Source organism: Erythranthe guttata, chromosome 9 (genome assembly GCF_056151865.1).
Source record: "Erythranthe guttata isolate IM_541 chromosome 9, IM_541, whole genome shotgun sequence".
Lineage (NCBI taxonomy): Eukaryota > Viridiplantae > Streptophyta > Magnoliopsida > Lamiales > Phrymaceae > Erythranthe > Erythranthe guttata.
In genome coordinates this window covers 3,486,698-3,510,734 of record NC_142541.1, presented here as the reverse complement: position 1 = coordinate 3,510,734, position 24,037 = coordinate 3,486,698, and the positions used below count along the sequence as shown (strand labels likewise).

Genomic DNA, 24,037 nt, shown 5'->3' with positions numbered 1-24,037 from the left:
AAAGATAGAAAGAGATAAGAAAAAAAAAAAAAAAAAAAAAAAAAATTGGAGGAGCGCGTGCGCAGCACGCGCGCGTGACTGCCACGCGCTCATGGGATAGCGCGCGCTGCATCAGAAAAAAAAGAAAAAAAAAAGAAAATTAAATAAAGTGGGCAGCAGTACGTGGCTAGTTGCCACCCCATCACATCATTCAAAATGGGGTCAAACATCAGCTAGCTTCCGCGCGCACGCGCGCCACCCTATACCACATCAATTCACGCGCGCCTTCCCATTCGACATTCATTCGCGCGCGGCCCGTTCTTCACTCATTTAATTGCGCGCAATTTGCACTGTGCACCACCAAATCACCTACCGATTTCACCTAGTTTTACCAAATTGAGCGAGATTTTCAACACGCTTCACTAAATCGCATGCACTCTCTAACGGATAAGTTAAAATTATTCTTTCTCCACACCATCGAGTACTACAATTTTTACTCTCGACACGATATGTCACCCATTTCAACATGGCCCCACATCGACTCGAGAGTGGGGGGCTTAATGATATGCCTAATTGGGCCAACCCAATGGGCCTACAATTTCCTTACATACTGGGCCACGAGCCCATTATCGAAGACCATTATCACCGAGGCCCAATCACTTTCAAGTAAGGTTTGGACCCGACAATCTCAACTAAGCTATAAATAAAGGTTTGAACTCATTCCTTAAGGTACGTCCGATTAACTGAGTAATACTATCAACTGTATTCTCTGGACTATTTCCACTATCAGCACGTCTGACTTGAGCGTCGGAGGGGTTTCCGTCGGATCAACCCCCGGCGTAGTTCACGTGTTCTATGATCGCAGGTACCTCAGGATCATCAAGTTGTCAAGCTACTGATTCGCTTTGCTCTCCCAGTTCGTTTTCTACAATACACCAGGTGATCTACATTTTAGCATCATCATATATATATATATATATATATATATATATATATATATATATATATATATATATATATATATATATATATATATATATATATATATATATATATATATATATTAATTTATTCGGGTTGAGCCATGGTATGCTCAAACTCGGCTCATAATTTAATCGGGTTTAATGGAACGGCTCAAACTCGGTCCGGCTCACAATTAATGAGGCTCGGCTCAAATAAAATCGGGCTGAGCTATTGGGCTTCGGGTAGGCCCGGCTCAATTGCCGGTCCTAAGCACACATAAAACATGGGTGTGTGTGATTCTGTGCAGATCAACGGTTAATAATCATCCGGTGTATTTCACCAGGTGTAGCATCAACAAACCCTACTTTTCTACGTGTGTGTGATTATGTGCATAAATACTGTTCAAATCCACAAAGTGTAAATAATCAGATGTAACATCTAATTTTCTTAGGCCTCGTTTGGTTGGGGAGATTAGCCATGATTAACTAAATAGTTGGACTTTGTTTGATGTTTGGTATCCCCAATTACTTACCGGGTCGACCCGCAAATATTATGTTATCATGTCTTATTTTGCTTTTTAAGCATGTTTTTTGTTAGACCTTTCAAGGTCCAATAAAATAATTGAGTTTCATTAGATTATTTAGTCTTATCTTAGCTAATCTTATCTTGGCAACCAAACGAGTCCTTAATATATACAGATACAAATGACTAAGAGCATCTCCTACCCTTAACACCATTTTTTCACCAAATCCTATTTTTTGTGGTGAAAATATGGTGTTATCACCCACCTGTAGCACACCATTCTACAATTTCTCTATTTTTAGTAATAAAATATTAATATTTTACCATTTATATAATAGGGTTTGGTTTGGTCTCCCATGACATTTCATCAAATATATTACAAAATTATGAGTTTAATGTTAATTGTAAATTTAGTCTATGTTATTACCAAAATATTGATTATGAATTTGATCTTAAACAATGATTTCTTTAGTATAAAATTTAAAAATTAAGATAAATATCAAAAATTTATTGAAACATGAATGAAAATCGACTTAGATTATTATTATATATATAATAAAACCACACATAAACAATAATTTCATAAATTATTGCCTAAAAATGTTACAACATAAATTAATCAAAAAAAGATTACAACATTTTTCTTGGCCAAAAAAATTATTTTATTGGTTATCACATTAAATTAGTTCATGTAATAATTTTATAGGTTAATTATAAAATGGTGTTAATAACAGCAAGGAGCATCTCCCACCTAAACCAGCCAAACAAAAAAGGCTTAGTACGGCCCATGTAGAGCCGTAAGTTGAAAGCCCACCAACCATAGAAACACAACACACCCAATTCAAGTGAGAGAAACAAACGTCTGTGTTTTCTAGAGAGAGAAAGATATAGAGAGAGAGAGAGAGAATGGGGGTGGAAGCGTCGGGACAATGGTTAGAGAAGGCGTTGATGGAGCTGTGCAAGAAGATAGAGACTGGTATCCAATTGGACGATGAGATCATATCTGGCCTCGTTTCCTACTGTGAAATGGCCCCTCCTCTCGACGCTAAAGAATATCTCGATGTATGTAATTCATTCTTTTTTATTTATTATACCTTTCGATTTCGATTTCGATTTCGATTTCGATTCAAAGCGCATGTTTGGAATTGAATTGCAATTCAAATTAAAATCGGACTTTTTATGAGGGTTTAGACAATTTAAACCCTAATTTCAATCCGAGAGTGTAATTTGATGGTGTTTCGTTGAATGATGTTGTAATTAATGGCTGCAAATGCTAGTAAAAGTTCGATTCTTGCGAGTGTTTAGTTTACCGAAAGTCGGGATATTCTCTTTGTTATTTCATAGCTAAACTAGAAACAATGCCTTGTTTAACTAGAGTTGATAGTGTGTTCGAGTGATATTATTATCAATGCATATCGATTAACGTGATTAACTATATCGATCTGATTTAGCGTTCGAGTGATTTGTTTCATTTACATTGACTACCACCTGGAATAAATTTAGCCCGTCGTATGCATACGACTTGTCCGCTAATTTGAATTGTTTTATTTTATCTTGTAAATTGAGCTACTCGGTTTCCCTTGACATGCGGCCTTACTAACGGTAGGCGATAGTTTATACTGTAATAAAATTGAAAATTCGGGGATTGGTTGCTAGTTTGCATGATTTGGCATGAAATCGTTGTCCTGATGGAGAAAATGCATTTATAATTTTCAACATGAGTTAAAGCAACTTTCGTGTTTGAATGATTTTAAATCTGTCTCGCATTCGATCTTGATAGCTTCATTATTTTTCATGGTATTGTAAGAAAAAATATATTTTACTCCCCACATATTTTACGCGCCTCCCATTTTTATTTTCTTTACGTAATTGCAGAATATCATCGGTGAAGAAGCTGGAAAAAGCGTAACGGAAGAGTACTTAAAACGGAGAGGCCACTCAAACACCACCACCAACGACACTCCATCTTCGTCAAGTTTCCACACCTATGTTAAAAAGCCAAACGAAGGTCCAGTCATGACAACCAGCAAGAAAACACAAAGAGCATCAAAAGAGCCGCCAAATCAAGAAAATCGAAATAAAAACAACGAGAAGAAACAAACAGAACCCAAAAAAAAGAAATCGGGGAAAGTGATTTCTCTTGCAGAGGCAGCAAAAGGGTCGATCGTGTTTCAAAAGGGGAAGCCGTGTACTTGCCAAGCTCGTAGGCACAGATTGATAAGCAACTGTTTGTCGTGCGGTAAGATAGTTTGCGAGCAAGAGGGTGAGGGGCCGTGCAGTTTTTGTGGGGCCCTCGTGCTCAAGGAAGGGAGCACGTACGCTGGTCTGGATGAAGGCGTTGTGATGGTGACAGACGCTGATGTGGCGGCTGAAGCGTATGCGAAGAGGCTCGTTGATTATGATCGTAATTCCGCTGCTCGTACGACTGTTATTGATGACCAGAGTGATTACTATGAGATCGAATCCAATACATGGCTTTCGGCTGAGGTTTGTCTTCTTGCTCCCTCCGTTTCAAATTAGCTGACGTATATTCATCAAGAAAACTAATAAATATGCATGGATCTTAGAAAAACACATATGACATGATTAAATTTCGTTTTTGTGGGAATTTAATGTTTGAAATAATTACGAGTGATAAGGGCAAAATTCGAAAAAAAGGGTTGTTAATGCACCGTTGAAATTCTAAAGTGACGGATAATATGGAACCAAAAAAAAAATCTTCAAAGAAACATTTAATTTGCAAATAAGGGTGTAATATATTGGGGTTTATTGCATTGAGCACCCTTTTGTGTCTCATAATTGTTAAAAAAATTCCACGTTATTTTATTGGAAAAAAATCTCACGATGATTCCATTTTGTTTTGCAAATTACCCATAAAAACTCACTATTTAGCAAGGTTGTAAAAATCGGTAATCGGGTCCGAGTCGGTCAGGCACCGATTCACGATTAATTGGTGCGGCGGTGATTAATCGGTGATAAATCGGAAATAAATCGGTTTTTAAAATTTAATATAATATATTTGTAGATATTATTTATAAATACTCAAAACATAGATAAAAAATATTTAAACATAGTTATATCTCGATCATGTATATATTCTAATAACATAATAAAAGTTTAATAATAATAAGATCATAATACATAAATATCCTTATAAAATATAAATAAAAAGGCAATTTTTTTTGAATTTACATACATTCTTGGCATACATCATTAGTTCTTTAACAATAATAATTAACATAAACAAAATAAAGCATAAACTCATTTTTTTTAATTAAAATCCCAACTTTTATTTTGATTTATAAAAAAAAAAAAAAAAAAAAAACCGATTTTTGACCGATTTTTACCACCAAAGTTTGACCCGCCTTAAAGGTTTGACCGCCTCGGACCGCCTCAGACCGCCTCGGACCGCCTCAGACTGCCTCGGACCGCCTCAAACCGCCTCACAGGCAAAAAACCGATTTTTCAAACCTTTACACTAAAATCGTAAAGGTTTTGGACCGCCTCCGCCTCGGCGACCGATTAATCGGCCGCCTCGGCCGATTTTTAGAACACTGCTATTTAGAGGTTTTGTGCAAGAAACAAATATGCAATGTAAGCTGTTTTTTTGTCTATAAAATAACATGGGGAGTTGTTTTAGCAATTCGATACAACACATGAGTATTAAATGCAATAAACTCTAATATATGTAGTACTTGTTGGAAATCAATTACTCATTGCAAGTATACATTTGATTTTAATCATAATTTCTTGAAATTTCTCCATGATTTTGCTCTCAGGAGAAAGAACTTTTGAGTAAGAAGAGGGACGAGTTGGAAGAAGCAGAACGGGCCAAGCGAAGTAAAGTAGTTATTTCATTTGATCTTCTTGGCCGCAAGGTAATTACTTGTTAACACGACCTCTTCGTTAATTCTTGAAACTTCATTAATTATTGAGCTCATTATGTTTAAATCTACTACATGAAAACATAAAGAAAGAAACTAAAAAGGGATTTATATATTTATTTTATTATAATTATTATGTCATTGAGCTCGTTGTTCTGCATTACGAATAAATCATGAAAGTGCTACTTTTGTACATTGCAGGTGCTTTTGAATGAAGATGAAGCTTCAGAAGAAATGCAAAACAGAATATTACTAAGACGACCTGAAGAAAGAGAAGAAGTTCGAATTAAACCAAATCCGAATCTTAAAATCCAGCCAATATTCATCGACACAAGTACTAGAAAAAACGTAAAGGACAAAAGCTTAAATAAAGGCTTAAGCAGTGGCTTGTGTTTGGAGATAAGTGGCCGAGTACAGCACGGCACCAAAGAAGTAGATATTTTGTGATGAAATGCCGACTTTTGAAATTTTGATATAGATTATATGGATTGGTATAAAGAAAATTTAACGAACGGTACAAAGAAATCTCATGTTTGTTTGGATACACGAATATTTGTTACTGTTATTGTACCATCTTATGATATATTTGTATCAAAAATTTAAATACATTTGTTACTCTTGTTGGGATGTTTTCAACTTCAGGAAATTTAAATACATTTGATATCTTAGGTTTGGATCATTGTCTGATAAGTAGATCTACAACTTTCATGTGTTCTTTTTGGATCGGGGCTTTTAAATTAAACCGTGGTCATAAACAACAAAACAAACATGAGTCATTTTGATCATAATTTTCTCATGCGAAATTCGATTGTGATGATTCAAATGGAATTTGGAAGAACTCATGTAAAAATGTAAAATCGCAAAAATAAGATATTTTTTACCGCAACTTTCTTTTTTATTAGCTGATTGGCTGATTCAGATGAAGGTTTAAAGGTTACAGTTAGAGCTACAAATTTCGGTGTTTTCAATTTGCGAGATTCGTATTAAATCATGAATCACAAGAAAATAAATTAATGTGAGATCATTTCAAAACAAGTTTTATTGCAATGATTCAAGTTATATTATAAAGCACAAAAACCTTGTGAGTTGGCGAAATTGTCCCTGCATTTCACGTGGGAGTTGTATGTGTGCAATTTCGGGAGTAATTTGGCTAAAAGTGGACAACTTCGGCTTCGGTGCTACAATTTAGTAAGTTGAGATATGTTCGTGGAATTTTTTTCTGTTCAAGGGGTAAAGTGAAAAAAACGTTCAAAGTTTAGGGGATTTACGATGTTTACTCTTTTAGAAATGCTAGTGTGTTGTTTTATTACATATGCTAATATAAATTGGTTTTATCTGAAGCATTATTTTTTTTTTTTTTTGTGATTTGGCATTAATTAAAAAAAAACACAATTGTTATAAACAAAAGATACTGAAAATCGCACAAATTACCCCAAAAGATGTTGAAAGTCGCATAAATCACCCCAAAACTTGTTGAAAATCGCACAAAATACCCTAAATGTGCTGAAAATTGCACAAATCACCCCTAAATGTGTTGAAAATTGCACAAATTACCCCTAAATGTGATGAAAAGCGCACAAATCACCCTCAAAACAATTATCCTATCTTATCGTGGCATCGAGCTATATTTAGAAGTATTTGATTACAGTCAATACATATACCGAATTGTATCGTTTCCTTAGAAATTGTATCGTATTTATCACGATACATATCATGGTATACCGCGATATTAACTACACTGATTAAGCCATAAATTAAGAGATAAATACTGAAATACATCATATAAGGTAAAAGTAATTTGTTAGTAGGCCATTAATTTGAATACTTTTTTCCCCTAATTAATAAGAAGAATTACCATAAAAGAAATGGGAAACGGTCACACTTCCAAAAAAAAAAACAATTAATAATATTAATTAATATATATAGGTGTGAAAACATAAACATGGGAGGCAGCACATTATAGGATATTAATATAAAGGATATTTTATTGCCGTATTTACAACCCAAACAAATAGCAATCTCCAGTTGTCATTTCCCCGCAAACAAGACTGCATTTTTTTTTTTATTTTTTTTTTAACCAAAAAAAAAAAAAAAAATAAAGACTGGATTTTTATTTAAAGGGTCTTTCCATATTCTTGCATTCTTCCTCCTTTTTCATTTTCATTTTTCATTATACAGACAAGACAGTTTCTTCCCATATGGTAGGGTCTTAAAACTTTTCGAACACCCACCCCCCCACCCCCACCCCCACCCCCGCCCACAAAATCAAGAAAGTGGAAAAGGATAAAAAGTGTACACACACACACACACATTGCCACACGCGCGCCCGGCGAAATTCTGTTATCTCCACTGTTTCAATCTGTAAGTATTTAAGTATTTTTATGTGTAGAGATCTCTTTCTGCATTTTAAACTTTTTAATTTTTTTTGCTTAATCTCATGCAAAGAGGGTCGATTTTAGGCACTTGGGTCTTTTAATTTAGTGATAATTAGTTGCTTCTCAATTCTCAGTTTTCTGTTCTCTCTCTCTCTCTCTCTCTCTCTCTCTCTCTCTCTCTGTGAAAGTGTGTGTTTGTGTGTGAGAGAGAGAAGGGGGGTGGGTGGTGGGGTTAGAGAGAGAAGACGTGTCTACATTAATTTTATGACAATCTGTAATTTAACTTCATTATATCTGTAATTTATATATATAGTGTCAATGCGATGATGTTTAATTTTATTGAAATTGCATTTGATTTTTTGTGAAACCAAGCAAAGAGATACAAATACAATAGAACCTCAATAAATTAATACTCATAAATTAATAACTTCGATTAAATAATAGTTTCTCTCAGTCTGGACTCGGTGAAAACGGTTAATAATTCGCTAAATTAATAGAATTTTTCTAGTCCGGACTGTGTTAATTTATAGAGGTTTAATAGTAATCAGTTTCTTTATTTTTTTTCTTTTTTAATTTATTTATTTTAATTTTAATTTAATTTGTATGTGTTTTTTAATCTAAATGTTGGTTGTTCGGAGTTTTCATGGTGAAAATAGATAGTGCAAGAACAATAATATATAAATATATATATTAATTCAAGTTGTTGTAGTGTATTAGCAAATGCAGACAATGTACACCGAGTCTTAGGATTTGTATCTGTCCCTAGGTTGTCATTGGAATCTCAGTCAATGAGTTGACTTTTTTTAAATCCAAAGATCTACAAAATGGGGTTTGACATTGAACTCATCAATATAATGATATAAAATGTATAATTGTTGCCTGAATTTTGAATTTTGAGAAATGGTCAAAATTGATAAAGAAAGTCAGCATGTTTGCTACTTCCTTCGAATGTTTATATTTTGTCCCGATTTCATCGATGTTTATATCGGACCTTCGAACGAGCTGTTGCTATAATTCGGTTATTCCTCTGTTTTTTTTTTGTTTAGAGCACACCCCTTTTGAGAGAGAGAGAGAGAGAGAGAGAGAGAGAGAGAGAGAGAGAGAGAGAGAGAGAGAGAGAGAGAGGCAAACCTTCGTAATTATCTATATGTGTTTTATTTGTTTTGTTGTTTTGATTTACGTTATGCTTGTAAAGTAAAATTCTTGTCGAATAATTATAGGTGAGAGAAATATGGCAATAAAAAGATACCGTGGAGACAAAAAAAGCCGACGCTCGATTTCCCTATTAACAATAGCCGCCCTCTGCGGTTTCCTCTACCTCCTCGGAGTGTGGCAAAAGAGCGGCTCGGGTAAAGGAGACAGCATCGCGCTCGAAGTAATGAACAACGCCGAAAACTGCAACATCCTCTCACACCTGCAAATCAAGATCCATCAATCCAACGTCTTCTACAATTTCCAACCCCAATTTTTCGAGCCGTGCGACGACAAATACGTAGACTACACGCCGTGCCACGGTCAAAAAATACGAGGAGTTGTCCAATTTCCTAGAGAGAGAAACTGCCCTCGCGGCGAATACAAGCTGCGTTGCCTTGTACCTCCGCCGAAAGGCTACGTCGAGCCTTTTCGGTGGCCGAAGAGCCGTAGCTTTGTGCCTTACGTCAACGCGCCCTATCGGAGCTTGACAGCTGGCAAAATGGGGGAGAATGATGTTAGAAAAGAAGGGAGTGTTTTTATATTCCCGAGTGGCGGGGCCCAGTCGTCGTATATCGAAGAACTTGCTTCTGTGATCCCCATGGACAATGGAACTGTTAGAACTGCACTCGATATCGGTTGTGGGGTAGGGTCAATTTTGTAATTTCGTTACTTATTTCTTTTTTAACTACGTACTAATTAATTTAGTGCTAACGTGTTTTTTTTTGAAGGTGGCGAATTGGGGAGCGTATATGTTTGAAAAGAATGTTATTACAATGTCGTTTGCTCCGCGTAATTCAAATGAAGCACATGTTAAATTTGCTCTCGAGAGGGGCGTTCCCGCAATTATCGGTGTTCTTGGAACTATAAAGCTGCCTTATCCTTCGAGTGCATTTGACATAGCGCATTGTTCTCATTGTTCGATACAATGGGGTGAAAATTGTAAGTAATTTACCTATACGTATATATGTATATATGTATATCTATTTCTATTTTTTAATATTTTTCGACACCGGTATAATTCATTTTATTTTTGCACAGATGGAATGTACATGATGGAAGTTGATAGAGTGCTTAGGCCAGGTGGCTACTGGATAATATCGGGTCCCACAATAAACCGGAGGGGTAATTATCACACGTGGAGGCGCCCACGGGATAAAATTGAAATGGAACACGAAAAAATCGAGGAAATAGCGAAAAATCTTTGCTGGGAGAAGAAATACGAAAAGGGCAATATCTCTATATGGCGAAAACGAATTAATAACAAAAGCTGCACCAAACGAAATAACCGTGCCATTATATGCAACTCCTCCTATACACGTAATATCTGGTATACCAAAATAATTATATATATATACATGTATATTCTTTTTTCGTCTTTTTTCTAGCTATATATATATTTTATTTTATTTTAATATTTATTTTCTGATATAAGGTACAAGAAAATGGAAGCGTGTGTAACTCCGGACGAAGTTTCGGGAGGGGAGGTGAAGCCGTTTCCGGAGAGGCTTAATGCGGTTCCTCCGAGGGTATCGGGAGGGAATATTCCGGGGGTTTCTGCGGATGCGTTCGAGGAAGATTCTAGAAAGTGGCGGAAGAATGTCAATACGTATAAGATTGTCAACAAGATTGTTTCTTCCGGAAGGTACCGGAACATTATGGATATGAATGCCGGCCTCGGAAGTTTTGCTGCAGCGCTCGAGTCCCCTAATTTGTGGGTGATGAATGTTGTTCCGACTATAGCCGAAAAGGACACACTCGGTGCTATATATGAACGAGGGTTGATCGGTTTATATCATGATTGGTAAATTTTCTATTAATTTTAAACTAACTTTGTTTTTTTGGGCAAATATGTCTTATTTTGCGTTTATTGCATTTAACACCCATGTGATTGCTTTAATTGTCAAAAAGCTTCCCATGTTATAAATATTAGCAAAATCCCCCCCCCTAGAATTCAATTTTATTAACAAACAACCCCCTAAAAATGCACTGTTTAGGGGGTTGTTTTGCTAAAATTTATAGCACGAGTAGTTTTCTAGCAATTTGCTATAACACAGGGGGTACTAAATGCAATAAACTCTTTAATTAATAATTGGTTTTATTTAGTGCTTTTCGGCTCGAAAATCTTTATCTTGGCTAATATATCAAAAATGGGATTTTAATTTATGTTGTTATTTGGTTCAGGTGTGAAGCTTTCTCGACATATCCTAGGTCGTATGACCTGATTCATGCTAGTGGAGTTTTCAGCTTGTACAGCGGCAAGTAAGTTTTTTTCTCGGAACAATTTTTTTTTTTTAATTTATATTTTTTTCGAAATCTCCAAACATGACTTAAAAGAGTTCAATGAGCAAAAAATTAGGCTATTTGGATTTTGGAGAAACATTTTTCATGTGTTTTAACTAGGGATGAAAGTTGGAACGGGATTTCCAATTACTGCGGGTTCCGATCCGAAAAGTTCTGATTTTGGAACATTGTTTTTCATTCCGATATCCGAGATTCCGATTTCGAAAAATTTCCAATTTTTTTGGATTGGAATTGGAATTATATGAAAAATATTTGGAATTTCCAATTTCCGATCCGATTTAATTTCCGAAATTAATTCCATTTTTTTGATTTTTTTTCCCAAAAAATACACCAATAAAAATTAAATGTGTATATACTTGAGTATAGGTTTGTGACGAATTTATTCCAATATTAATTGATCAACGGATTTATTCCAATATTTAATTATTCGAATTTTCGAGAAACATTTTTCATGTGTTTTAACGTTTAAATTACGATAAATATATCAACAGGTGCAACGAACAAGACATACTCCTAGAAATGGATCGGATTTTAAGACCGGAAGGTGCGGTTATATTACGAGACCACGTCGATGTTTTGATCAGAGTAAAGCGAATTGCAGTCGGCATGAAATGGAATGTTAGAATGATGGACCACGAGGATGGTCCCCTCGTCTCTCAAAAGATACTATTCGCCGTTAAAAAATATTGGGTTGCTGGGGTAGACAACGCCACGTCATCGTCGTCATCGCTGTAATAATAATAATTAATCGACATCGAACTAATTTTTTTATTTTTCTTTTTTGGACAGAATATATTTGACTGGTATGAATAATCTGCATTTTTTTTGTATAGATTGTATAAAACTGTAGAATAGAGGGCTTTGTTTCAGTCTTGTTTATTGGTTTATCTCCCCTTTTGTTTCACATTTAGAATTATATTTTTGACTTTAGTGGAGATTAATAGATGTCCCTTTTTATTGTTACATTTGGTGATTAATTAAAGGAATGTGGTAAATGTCGTTTCAGTTTCAATAATACTGTTTTGATTTTGTGATTTTGATCATTTTCAAAGCTGAATTAGGCAAAATTGAATACACGGAATTTGCAGTTCTTTGAAGTAGCTTTCTATTCCAATTTAATTCACCAAGATTGCATGTTGGATGAGAAAAATATGAATGAATCAATAAAAACTGATCACAATTTTGGTGTTTTGGGTTGCCTAAATTTTAAAATATAACTCATTAATTGATAAATTTGTTATTTGATATCCCGATCTAGTTGATTCAATTTAGATTAGAAAGCTAAGTCAAATGACTACAATTTTTTTGTTTTGAGTTTTGCTAAAATCAGATTAGAAATGGATCAAAATCACGTTTGAAGTCAAAATGGTATCAGTAAAATTGAAACGACATTTAACATTTCATTAAGTTATATAATTATTCTTTATTTTGTTATTTCCTTTCACTTCTCTTCTTATGTATTTAATTTCATACCTTATTCTTTATTTTGTTATTTTATTTCTTATTCTAAAAACAATGAATTATTGGATTTTTTTACCCTTTTTACCGGATTGTGTATACATAATTACAAATAATTGTGAATCATTGGATTTCATTACCCATAATAAGGGTGGGGACGAAAGTTAAATAAATAAATAAATAAAAAAAGGAAAAAAGAAAATGAAAGCTTACCGCCTTACCGGACTGTGGCAAACAGTTGAAAATTGATTTCATATCTTATCTTCAAATTTTAGGCATAAAATGTGAATTATTGCGTTGTTTACTCATAAAAAGGGTAGGGACGAAAGTTAAAAAAAATGTTAAAAAGAAAAAGGAAAAAGGAAAATGAAAGCTTACCGGACTGTGTATACAAAATTACAAATAGTTAAAATTCAATTTCATAATATTATCTTCAATTTTTGGTTATAAATTGTGAATTATTGGATTGTTTACCCTTAAAAGGGGTGGCGACGAAAGTTAACAAAAATAATAAAAAAAAAATTGAAATTCATGTGATGGTGGTGGATAAAAAGTGGTGATGTAAAAAAATAATAATTATTAAGGGTATTTAAGAATTATGACCCTCTTTATATAATATTATTTTATGGGCTGGTTCGGTTAGTTATATTGGATTAGATTGGATTACATGAGATTGAATTAGCTCTCTACTGACTAATTAATTATTTAGTTAGTAGTATGTACACTTCTTAGATTAGATTTTCTATTAAATTTGTTAAAATTAGTTATTACATATGAATTGTCTATAAAACCACATAGTTTACAATAATAAAACGTAATTTTAAGGATAAAATTGTATTTTTCCTTTTTAGTCAACCCCTATTAAATTAATCTCAGGGGGAGGGGTGCTACTAATTTAATGGAATAGTAACATTTAATAGCGGGCTTTGAATTTAGTAGCGGGTTTGAAAAAGTGTGAATCTTACCAACCGGACATGCTATTAACCCCTACTATTTAGTCAGTAGAACCTTATAGCGGAAAACGAACGAGCTCTATGTGTTTAAAATTAGTGGAATATGTTAGTTAGATTAGTAAATTTGACATGTTAAATATCGTTTCAATTTTACTAATACCATTTTGACTTCGAACTTGATTTTGATATATTTCTATTTTGATTTTGCGAAAATTCGAAGCACGAAAACTGTAGTCCTTTGGGTTAGTTTTCTAATCCAACTTAAATCCGCTAGATTGGATGCCGTGTGACAAAGTTACGCATGAATGAGTCACATTCTGAATTTTAGATACCTCAGTACATCAAAGTTGTGGGCAGTATCCATTGATTCATGTATATCTTTCTTATCCGACATCCAATTTTGGTGATTCAAGTTGGATTAGAAAACTAACTCAAAAAACTACAAATCCTATTTTTTGGGTTTTGCAAAATGTGGAATTAAAAATAACCAAAATCACGTTTGAAGTCGAAACAGTATTATTAAAGCTCAAGGACATTTACCACACCCCTTAATGAATTGACATATTTTTATTTTGATTTTGGCAAAATTCGAAACACGAAAACTGTAGTCCTTTGGGTTTGTTTTCTAATCCAACTTAAATCCGCTAGATTGGATGCCGTGTGACAAAGTTACGCATGAATGAGTCACATTCTGAATTTTAGATACCTCAGTACATCAAAGTTGTGGGCAGTATCCATTGATTCATGTATATCTTTCTTATCCGACATCCAATTTTGGTGATTCAAGTTGGATTAGAAAACTAACTCAAAAAACTACAAATCCTATTTTTTGGGTTTTGCAAAATGTGGAATTAAAAATAACCAAAATCACGTTTGAAGTCGAAACAGTATTATTAAAGCTCAAGGACATTTACCACACCCCTTAATGAATTGACATATTTTTATTTTGATTTTGGCAAAATTCGAAACACGAAAACTGTAGTCCTTTGGGTTTGTTTTCTAATCCAACTTCAATCCGCTAGATTGGACGCCGTATGACAAAGTTACGCATGAATGAGTCACATTCTGAATTTTAGATACCTCAGTACATCAAAGTTGTGGGCAGTATCCATTGATTCATGTATATCTTTCTCACCCGACATCCAATTTTGGTGATTCAAGTTGGACTAGAAAACTAACTCAAAAAACTAAAAATCCTATTTTTTGGGTTTTGCAAAATTTGGAATTAAAAATGATCAAAATCACGTTTGAAGTCGAAGCGGTATTATTAAAGCTCGAACGACATTTACCACATCCCTTAATGAATTGACGTATTTTTATTTTGATTTTGGCAAAATTCGAAACACGAAAACTGTAGTCCTTTGGGTTTGTTTTCTAATCCAACTTAAAACGCTAGATTGGATGCCGTGTGACAAAGTTATGCGTGAATGAGTCACATTCTGAATTTTCGATACCTCAATACATCAAAGTTGTGTGCAGTATCCATTGATTCATGTATATCTTTCTCATTCGACATCCAATTTTGGTGATTCAAGTTGGATTAGAAAACTAACTCAAAAAACTACAAATCCTAATTTTTGGTTTTGCAAAATTTGGAATTAAAAATGATCAAAATTACGTTTGAAATCGAAACAGTATTATTAAAGCTCGAACGAAATTTATCACATCCCTTTGTGAATTAGTGGATGATATAATAAAATTAGCCAAACATGGCTATATTTCATTAGCAACATATTTATACGTCAAGTAATATGCAAGTTTTAATTAATGGGTCAATTAGTGGGATAGTGATGAGTAGATAGTTTAGTTATTATTTATGAGTATTATAAATAGATGATAATTAGCAAATTATTGAAATATAGTCTCTTGTTTTTTTTATCTCCTCCATCCTTATTCTATCTTCTCTAATTCTTCATCTAATTCCAATTTTCTTAATTCTTCATCATTCTTCTCAAAGAATGTATCTCTATCTTGCATGCTTCACCTTAGTGGTGTTCTTCATCACATCGTATAGCCGCCGCCGCCGCCAAAACTCTGCGCCGCCAGCTCCACCGGCCCTTCCGTTCATCGGCCACGTGCATCTCCTCAAGGAGGAGTCCCTCCACCTGTCACTCTCCTCCCTCTCGAGGAGGTACGGCAGCATTTTCTCCCTCCGGCTCGGCTGCAGGCCGTTCCTGGTGGTCTCGTCGCCCTCAGCTGTCGAGGAATGCTTCACCACGAACGACGTGGTCTTCGCCAACCGCCCCGACACCCTGGCGGCCGACTGCGTCACCTACGGCCGCGCCGCGTACGTGTGGTCGCCGTACGGCCAACACTGGCGGACCCTCCGCCGCGTCTCCGCCGCCGAAATATTCTCCTCCCAGTGCCTCCTCAGAACTGCCGGCACGCGCGAGAATGAGATACGCGCCCTCCTCCGCGTTCTGCACGGCGGGAAGAAGAAATCCACCGTCGACCTGACTTATATTGTCTCAACATTCGTCTTCAACAACATGATGCAAGTTGTCTCCGGGAGACAACTCGTCAGCGAGGAGGATATTATTGGTGGTAATGCCGGGAGGGAGGCGGTGAAGCAGATCCGTGGGGTATTTCCGCCTACCCTGACTCTCGGAAGCTGCGACTTTTTCCCCGTGCTGAGGTGGATCGGCTACGGAGGAGTGGAGAGGAGGTTGAGACTAATCCACGGCAGAAGAGACGTCTTCTTGCAACGGCTAGTCGACGAATTCAAAGGCTCCAAAGGGACGAGGAGCACTACTTGTTTGATCGAAACGTTGCTGTCGCTGCAAGCAACGGACCCCGTTTTCTACACGGACGACGTCATCAAGAGTGTGTTGATGGTAAATTATCTCTCTGTTTTTTATTTCTTGAAAATATTTAAATTTTTTCGGTTTTTTTTCCGATAATAATTATTTTCATTTTCTTTTATAAAAGGTGATGTTCGTAGCCGGTACAGAGACTTCCGTAACGGCTATGGAACGGGCGATGTCCCTTATTTTGAGCCACCCCGAGAAGCTGCAGAAGTTAAGCGACGAGATCGATGAGAACGTCGGTCACGACAGGCTCCTAGCCGACTCGGACCTGGCAAAGCTGCCGTATCTCCGGTGCATTATTAACGAGACCCTTAGATTGTATCCTCCGACGCCGACCGTTTTGCCGCACGTGTCGTCGGAGGATTGCACGGTTGGCGGGCACAGCATACCAAAGGGCACAATCCTGCTGGTCAACGTTTGGGCCATGCACAGAGACCCTGAGCTGTGGGACCGGCCAGAAGAGTTCGTGCCCGAGAGATTCCAATTCGAGTCCGAGAGAGAACTAGGGCACAAATTTCTGCCTTTCGGAATGGGCAGAAGGGGCTGCCCTGGGTCTGGGATGGCGTTGCGGACCGTTTCACTAGGGCTGGCTGCACTCGTCCAGTGCTTCGACTGGGAGACACTGTCCGGTGACGTGGCGGCGGCTAAGCCTCTCGAGGCTGTCTGCTTTGCTCGGGAGCAAGCAGCCCACATTTTCGAGCAACTCTGATTTTTCAGTATTATTATGTAATATTATAAGAATTATTAATAATGCTTCGATTCTTGTCGGAGAATAGTACGTACGATAGAAGACTATCTTCGGTTATTATGTAATAAAATCACGATGGTTTTTCTGTTTAGTTATAAATTTGATTTGAGTTCCTTCCGTTTGAAAATTCTGCACTCGAAGAATCTTCAAAAGGATCGTCCAAATTAATAAATATAGAGCATCATCAACAACTAGAGGAATGTAATCGAACAAGTGTGTCGAAACTCGTAAGCAGTAAGTAAACATACATAGCATGAACAACTACCGGCTTGCATTAGAACAAGTTTGTCAAAAGTAATAAACGCAGCATCAACAACTACTCGATTGCATTAGAACAAGAGTATATTAAAAAAAACAGAGTAAGTGTGGAAAATTATGTACAAGAAAGCATCTTTAGTTACTCGATACTCTTTACAAAAGTAGGTCAAGTTTTTTTACCTTGTTGAACAAACAAAAAACATCACAAACGAAACGAAAAATAAAATAAAAAACTCGAGCAGGATCGGTGCTTGTAGTCTTCAGGCTCGTTTTTTTCGATATATGTCCAAACATAGTGCTCGTATACATATGCAGCTCCACTGAAGCACGGTGTGACTAACCGACTCCCCGTAAGGTGGATGAGTCTTGTTTATGATCCTCAAAGCTTGGTACTCCTTCAACATGAAACCTTTGTAGTTTGGCGGCTCACCAATTTCTGTAGTAAATTGGGGAACGGTTCTATCCACTTGTCTCCTCCCATATTATAGAAAAACGAAAACGAGTAACGGCTACTTCCCTTTGGACTAACAACTCTGTGCAACGGGCTCGTTATCTTTTCATTTGTGAGGACCCGAAAAAATATATGTATATTTAATAAAAAATATTGAATTAACCATCATATATATGAATTAATTACTTGCCTGAAAAATATCGCCTAGGTTGCAAACCAATGTTTCAGGAAAAGGCGGAATAGGAATATGCCGTCCATCCTTGAGAAGCTCAAACCCTCCAACGTCATCTTGGAACACAAACGTAATCGCATTCCCATCTTTGTGACTTGCAATTCCAACACTGTCGGGTTCCGTCGCTGGAAAATAGCGCTTACTGTTCATCCAATCCCAGCTCCGATCTTTATTGAATTCCTTGATAAAATTCGGAGGAAAATCCATATAATCGGTTAAGATGCTTAGTATTAATTCGCCGATTTTTGTGAAATTTTCAAACAACTCTTCCACGGCGCCCCTGAAAAACACCACACACAGTGATCAATAATGTTATATGAAAAACCAGACTGTTGGATAATACAGTTTACATTAAGTAGAGGGTTATGTGCACAAAGTTCAAACTACAAGGAGATCATGTGCCTATATTAAAAGTACAAGGATACCATATGGACAAAGCTCAAACCACATGGATTAATTGCGTTTACCCAAGGAAATATGACATTAAACAATTTATTTAGATGTAATTATAATAAATAAAATATAAAACAAATACATACTGTTGGAAATCTAATTTAAGGTTTTTAATTCAAAGCTTAATATGTTTAAATTTTGAAAAAAATAATTTTCTTAAATTTTCTATGAATGGATAAATTGAATATCGATCGGCTAATATTTAAATACAGTAAGTTGGATGTGCTGGATAAATTGAATATCGATTGGCTAATATTTAATTAGTATGAAGAGAAAAGGATAAGCTATATTAAGGGTTAAGTCGGATGAAATTGATCTAAATTCGCCTCTTCGAAAAAAATTGGTGTTAATTTTCTTTTTCGAAATTACAAAATCTCTTCCAATTTTATCACGAAGATTTTGGAATCTAGAGACTCGTTCCAACTCCAAAAGTTTCAAAAATTTCAGAACTTTGAAAATCTTATAACTTGAAACTATGGATAGTTCTGGATGTTTTTAGAAATTCCATAAATTTTCAAAAACTAAGAACACCCACTTTGATAAACACCAATTGCATCATGACCAATAACTCATTTTGAATCTTACAAGTCATCTATATATTGCGGATAACGAACGATAGGATCAAAATTGAAAAAACACAACTTAAGCGAATAACGAACGCTAGGATCGAAGTCGAAAAACACAACTTGAAAACATGACTGACATTAAAATACAAAAGAAATACATAAAATATACGAACTACCAACATTATATTTGAAACAATACTACCCCAACGGATGAAGGTTGGCAAACACGTATTAGATAATTAATTTGTCATTAGACAAAATATGTAATATATTTACAAAAATAAAATAAAAAATCGATGAAAAAAATTGATCCAAAATTTGAAAGTCGTGGATATATCGAAATCCATAGTTTAACTTAAATTTGCTAAAGTTAAGAAAATGTATTAATATATTAATTGTTGATATATATATATGGAAATGAAACTAAGAGTAAACTTACTTAAATCCAGCAGGACAGTTTGGCAAAATATTTAACCCGCTCTGAGGTGCAAGCATCAACAAATGCTCGTTCTTATCTGGCGAGTGCGCCGGATGCTTTGTGTATCCCGTTGGGATCCGCCATGCAGGGCCGGCGGCAATAGGGCTGCACTTCAGCTTCTCCTCATCTTCCAAATCAAAGAACTCCCTGCAAAGCTGCATGGCTCGGCTCATCAGCTCAGCCAATATTCCATGATTCTTAGCCATGAAGCAGTCGTATTCGGTTGAGGCTCGGCCCACCGTTTCTTTAGCCACCTTCTTGGCTTCATCATCTCCATCTCTAAAGAAAACTGAGAAATCGATTGTGGGAATGTTGTTGTTTTTGCTTAGCTTTTCCATTTTCTGATTTATGCTCATCTAGGAACTGTAGTCAAGGAAAAGCCTCCTTCCAAAAATAATTAGAGAAAACCCCTTTGCCTTTAATATAAGCCTCATCACAATTTTAATTACCCAATATACCCTTCCATAGACTTAGTCTTGTTATTATTTTTTCTCTCTTTTTTCCCATCCTCCCGTCATTTTATGCTCTCATTCACGCCGCTCTTACAAACCTCCAAAACTAGAAATTCCTCAACCGAAATTCGACGAAAAAAAAAAGATATCGCCGGAGAAGAAGATCGGACTCTTCACCGGCTCCACTTGCATCTAGAAAATTATTGACCATCCTAGATCTATCGTTGGATAATCTTTGTAGATCCATCGTCGTGAGTTTGAAGATCCATTCTCGGACAATCATCATCGGACGTTCAACAGGTATGAAAAACTCTTGTGTTTTAGTGACAAGATTTTTTTCAAAGTGGATTGATTTTAATTATGTTTTTCGGTTGTGTGCGAGGCCATCATCAATAATAATAATAATAATAATAATAATAATAATAATAATAATAATAATAATAATAATAATAATAATAATAATAATAATAATAATAATAATAATAATAATAATAATAATAATAATAATAATAATAATAATAATAATAATAATAATAATAATAATAATAATAATAATAATAATAATAATAATAATAATAATAATAATAATAAGAATAATAATAATAATAATAATAAAAAAATTATAATGGGCGCAGGAGGCAGGTGGTGGAAGGAGGGGCGGCGGCGGCGTGAAGATGTGATTGTCTGATGTGGTGTTGTGAATTTGGTTGTGGTGATTTCAATTGGGAAAACGCAGTTTCTCTTTTTCTTTCCATATAAAAGTGTGTTTTTTTTCTTTATTTAAGAAATTTTAAAAATTGCAATTTGATCAAAAGTTTTGGGTTAATTATACTTAAATTCAATTCGATTTGATATTAGAGAAATTACAATTCAGTCCCTCAATTTAAGTTTCAAAGTTAGTAAAATTGTAATTTGGCATCTATTATATATTAATTCTAAATTTATGTTATTAATTAAATCGTAATATAATCACATCCTTTTAGTCAATATATTTATTTCCACTATGGGGCAGAGAACTAAATAAAATGCAAAATAGGGGTTTGATTGCTAATATTTTAAGATCGGAGTTGTTTTAGCCACTAAAGCTTACAAAGTGTGTGATGGGTTTCAGATGGTGCGTCCTATGGTGCATTTAAGAGAATTTAATAGATATGACACTCGCTTGTTTTGATATTATTTAACTTTATTGAGTCTTGCAAGCAATTTAATTAATTTTTTTAAATATATTCTTACTTTATATAATTTTCATTGTCTAATATAGCACCTAAAACATATTCTAACCGTATATAATTACTGTGAATTGATCCAGTTGAATAATGAGACAATTTAATGTTAGTAATTTAATTATTGAAGTGGTTCTATGTCGACGGATTACACCATTAATGAGGACACATGCATTTCCCATTAGAGACGAACACTGAGTGTATGTGTGATGCGTGTTATCGGTCATTGGTGTTGTGACATCGGTATAAGTGAGTGCCATATAGATGAGTTCACTAAACCCCTCATCTTTTTTATTTATTTATTAGGGCAAAATGCACTTCGCCCCAGTAAAAAACTTACAATTCGCACTTTCCCTCCCTAAGAAACCGAAAAAGAGACTTCCTCCCTTCAAAATTGTGTCCCAGTTGCATTTTGCCCCAAAATTAGAATTACAGTGTATTTTTGACAGGAAATCAAATTTCTCCATCCACTTAAGGGTATATGCCTCAAATCTTTTCCACACATTTGAAATTTTTTAAGTGTGCAAGATGTATTTTTCCATAAAAGTTTTTATTTGTTTGTTTAATTTTTTCATTTACAAATTATAGTTTTTAATGCAATATATTCAACTTTTGCGTATTAAATTTTAAAGAAGCAAAATCAAAAATATAAATTCAATTAAACTAGGAAAAAAAAAACAAAACAGAAAACAATAAGTAATCTTCTTCTCGTCGCACCTGTTGAGTGTAGATTTTACGCTCAATACGTTTACTTTACGTGGATCTTTTGTTTAGATTTAATTATATTTGTTCTTTAATTGATTGATTTTATGTTTGATAGGTAAAAAACGAGAATTAAGTGTCCATGAAGGAAAAAAGATCAAAAAGAAAGGAAAAAGTTGCAAATAAGGAAATAAATCAAATTGGAAGAAGAAATATCGCCACAACTTTGGTAGTGTCCACCATTTCGAACATATTTCTCTCATACAAACTCCAAATCAGCTGATTTTGGCGGCATTGGAAAGCTAATTTCAAGGGCTACAATTCGTATTCACGCAACATTCCAAAATTCGGACGCCGACATGGCAAAAAATGAAGAACAAATCCTGATGGGGGAAAGTGGCGAAAATTGATTCCTATTAGGTTTCCACTACTTCCTTATCAAGAAAAGCCTATAAAAGAAACAAGTCTCTACACCATAAGCACGGAATTTTACACCACAAAACGCAAAAATCGAAGACTCAAGCATAGTTTTTTCTTATTTCTTTTATGAATTCTATCTTGTTTATCATAAGAACTACGAGTAGCTAAGTCTTTATTTCTAGGATTTTATTTTGAACCCTATGTGGGATTCATGAACCCAATTCAATGATTTTATGCAAGCTTAATTCTGGATTATTTCTAATACTTGTTTTATTAAGTGCATTAACTTGATCACCTTATGTGCTTTTATGTTATTGTTAATCGAATGAATCGGAAGATCGGGTTAATAAATAGAACTGTGGTAGAAGAGCATTTGTGGTATTAATATAGGAATATAGTTAATCTCTTAGGTAGCCATTATTGAGATTTGTGCTTAATGATGTGTTATAGAATTAATTGCGTAGGAATACAGTAATTGGATCTAGAGTATTATAATTGTAATACACACGGAAGCGGGTTATGATTAATTTAGCATGTTAGGTTAATAATTCGAGTTAATTACTTGCAAAGTTGAAGGAATTGGGGGAGTAATAATCACATAGGCGGAAGAATAAAATCCTAGGCTTGCTTTCTCTGATTAGATCTTCGTTTTTATTTGTTTCTTGATTTTGTCTTTTTAATTGACTTTAACTTAGTTTAGTTAATTTAGTATAATTGTTTATCTTTCAACTATGTAGGGTGGGCTTGATAATAATTGGTAGGATTTAACGTCTAGAATTAAATAATTAAATATTCTCTGTGTGACCGATACTTGGACTTAAAAATCCACTTTATTACTTGTACGATACGTGCACTTGCTTGTAGGTATTACAACCAACAAGTTTTTGGCGACGTTGTCGGGGAATATTTTAATTATTTATTCTAGCTCTAGATTTGAACAACTTTTCACGATTCACCCAAATTAATTTTTATTTTTATTTTTATTTTTCATTTTCATTTATTTAATATATATATTTTTTTGCTTTGGTTACATGTCAGGTTACAATTTTCGCGCACCTCAAACGGGATATGAATGGCTTCCGTGTGGCGAATAACCCCAAAATACCAATGATATGCCGTTATTTTGTTCAATATGTGGTGGAGATCATTACAATAACCATTGTTGGTATGCACCGAAGGCGAATAATTTCATAGATAATACCAACAGAGGTTATTGGAACACATACACCAACACATACGAGCATAGCGTTCCAATCCAAGATTTCCACAATTTTCAACATCGAGAGCCGCAATTTGATGATTCTCAAAGCTATTATGCAAGGCCACAAGAACCCACTATTGAGGAGTGTTATAGAAAATCTATTCTTGAGAAATTTATGAAATCCACTCAAGCATCTATCTGAAGAATGGAGATACAGTTGGAAAAGATCATGTTCAAAATGTCTCTTGAAAATATTCCAAACGATAGCGAGAATGGTTGCAATAAAGAAAATCTGACTGAAACTTGTAGTCCTTTAGACCTAGAAAATAGTGTCGATGAGAAGGAAAAAGAACTTACGAAGACGCTTAAGGATGATGAATACGAGAATGCAATCGAGTTAAACTCCAAAGATATCTC

The 24,037-nt window shown here is 34.9% G+C and overlaps 4 protein-coding genes across 4 annotated transcripts; 3 read left to right on the top strand and 1 right to left on the bottom strand.

Moving 5' to 3' along the window:
- Window positions 1-2,093: 2,093 nt before the first annotated feature.
- Window positions 2,094-6,016, top strand: LOC105959772 (transcription regulator/ zinc ion binding protein). The gene is made up of 4 exons (XM_012983918.2): window positions 2,094-2,526; window positions 3,340-3,951; window positions 5,244-5,342; window positions 5,550-6,016. The coding sequence occupies exons 1-4, from the start codon at window positions 2,371-2,373 to the stop codon at window positions 5,793-5,795; spliced, it is 1,113 nt and encodes a 370-aa protein (XP_012839372.2). The 5' UTR covers window positions 2,094-2,370; the 3' UTR covers window positions 5,796-6,016.
- A 1,327-nt stretch (window positions 6,017-7,343) lies between these two features.
- Window positions 7,344-12,181, top strand: LOC105959674 (putative methyltransferase PMT2). The gene is made up of 7 exons (XM_088823553.1): window positions 7,344-7,709; window positions 8,944-9,560; window positions 9,646-9,856; window positions 9,956-10,244; window positions 10,350-10,718; window positions 11,099-11,176; window positions 11,710-12,181. The coding sequence occupies exons 2-7, from the start codon at window positions 8,955-8,957 to the stop codon at window positions 11,951-11,953; spliced, it is 1,797 nt and encodes a 598-aa protein (XP_088679679.1). The 5' UTR covers window positions 7,344-7,709; window positions 8,944-8,954; the 3' UTR covers window positions 11,954-12,181.
- Window positions 12,182-15,499: 3,318 nt separating this feature from the next.
- LOC105959774 (cytochrome P450 81C13) lies at window positions 15,500-17,311 on the top strand. Its single transcript, XM_012983919.2, has 2 exons — window positions 15,500-16,463; window positions 16,558-17,311. The coding sequence occupies exons 1-2, from the start codon at window positions 15,588-15,590 to the stop codon at window positions 17,143-17,145; spliced, it is 1,464 nt and encodes a 487-aa protein (XP_012839373.2). The 5' UTR covers window positions 15,500-15,587; the 3' UTR covers window positions 17,146-17,311.
- A 760-nt stretch (window positions 17,312-18,071) lies between these two features.
- Window positions 18,072-19,960, bottom strand: LOC148767888 (gibberellin 2-beta-dioxygenase 8-like). Its single transcript, XM_088822673.1, has 2 exons — window positions 19,584-19,960; window positions 18,072-18,405 (listed from the first exon to the last, which is right to left on the bottom strand). The coding sequence occupies exons 1-2, from the start codon at window positions 19,958-19,960 to the stop codon at window positions 18,072-18,074; spliced, it is 711 nt and encodes a 236-aa protein (XP_088678799.1).
- Between the last annotated feature and the right edge of the window lie 4,077 nt (window positions 19,961-24,037).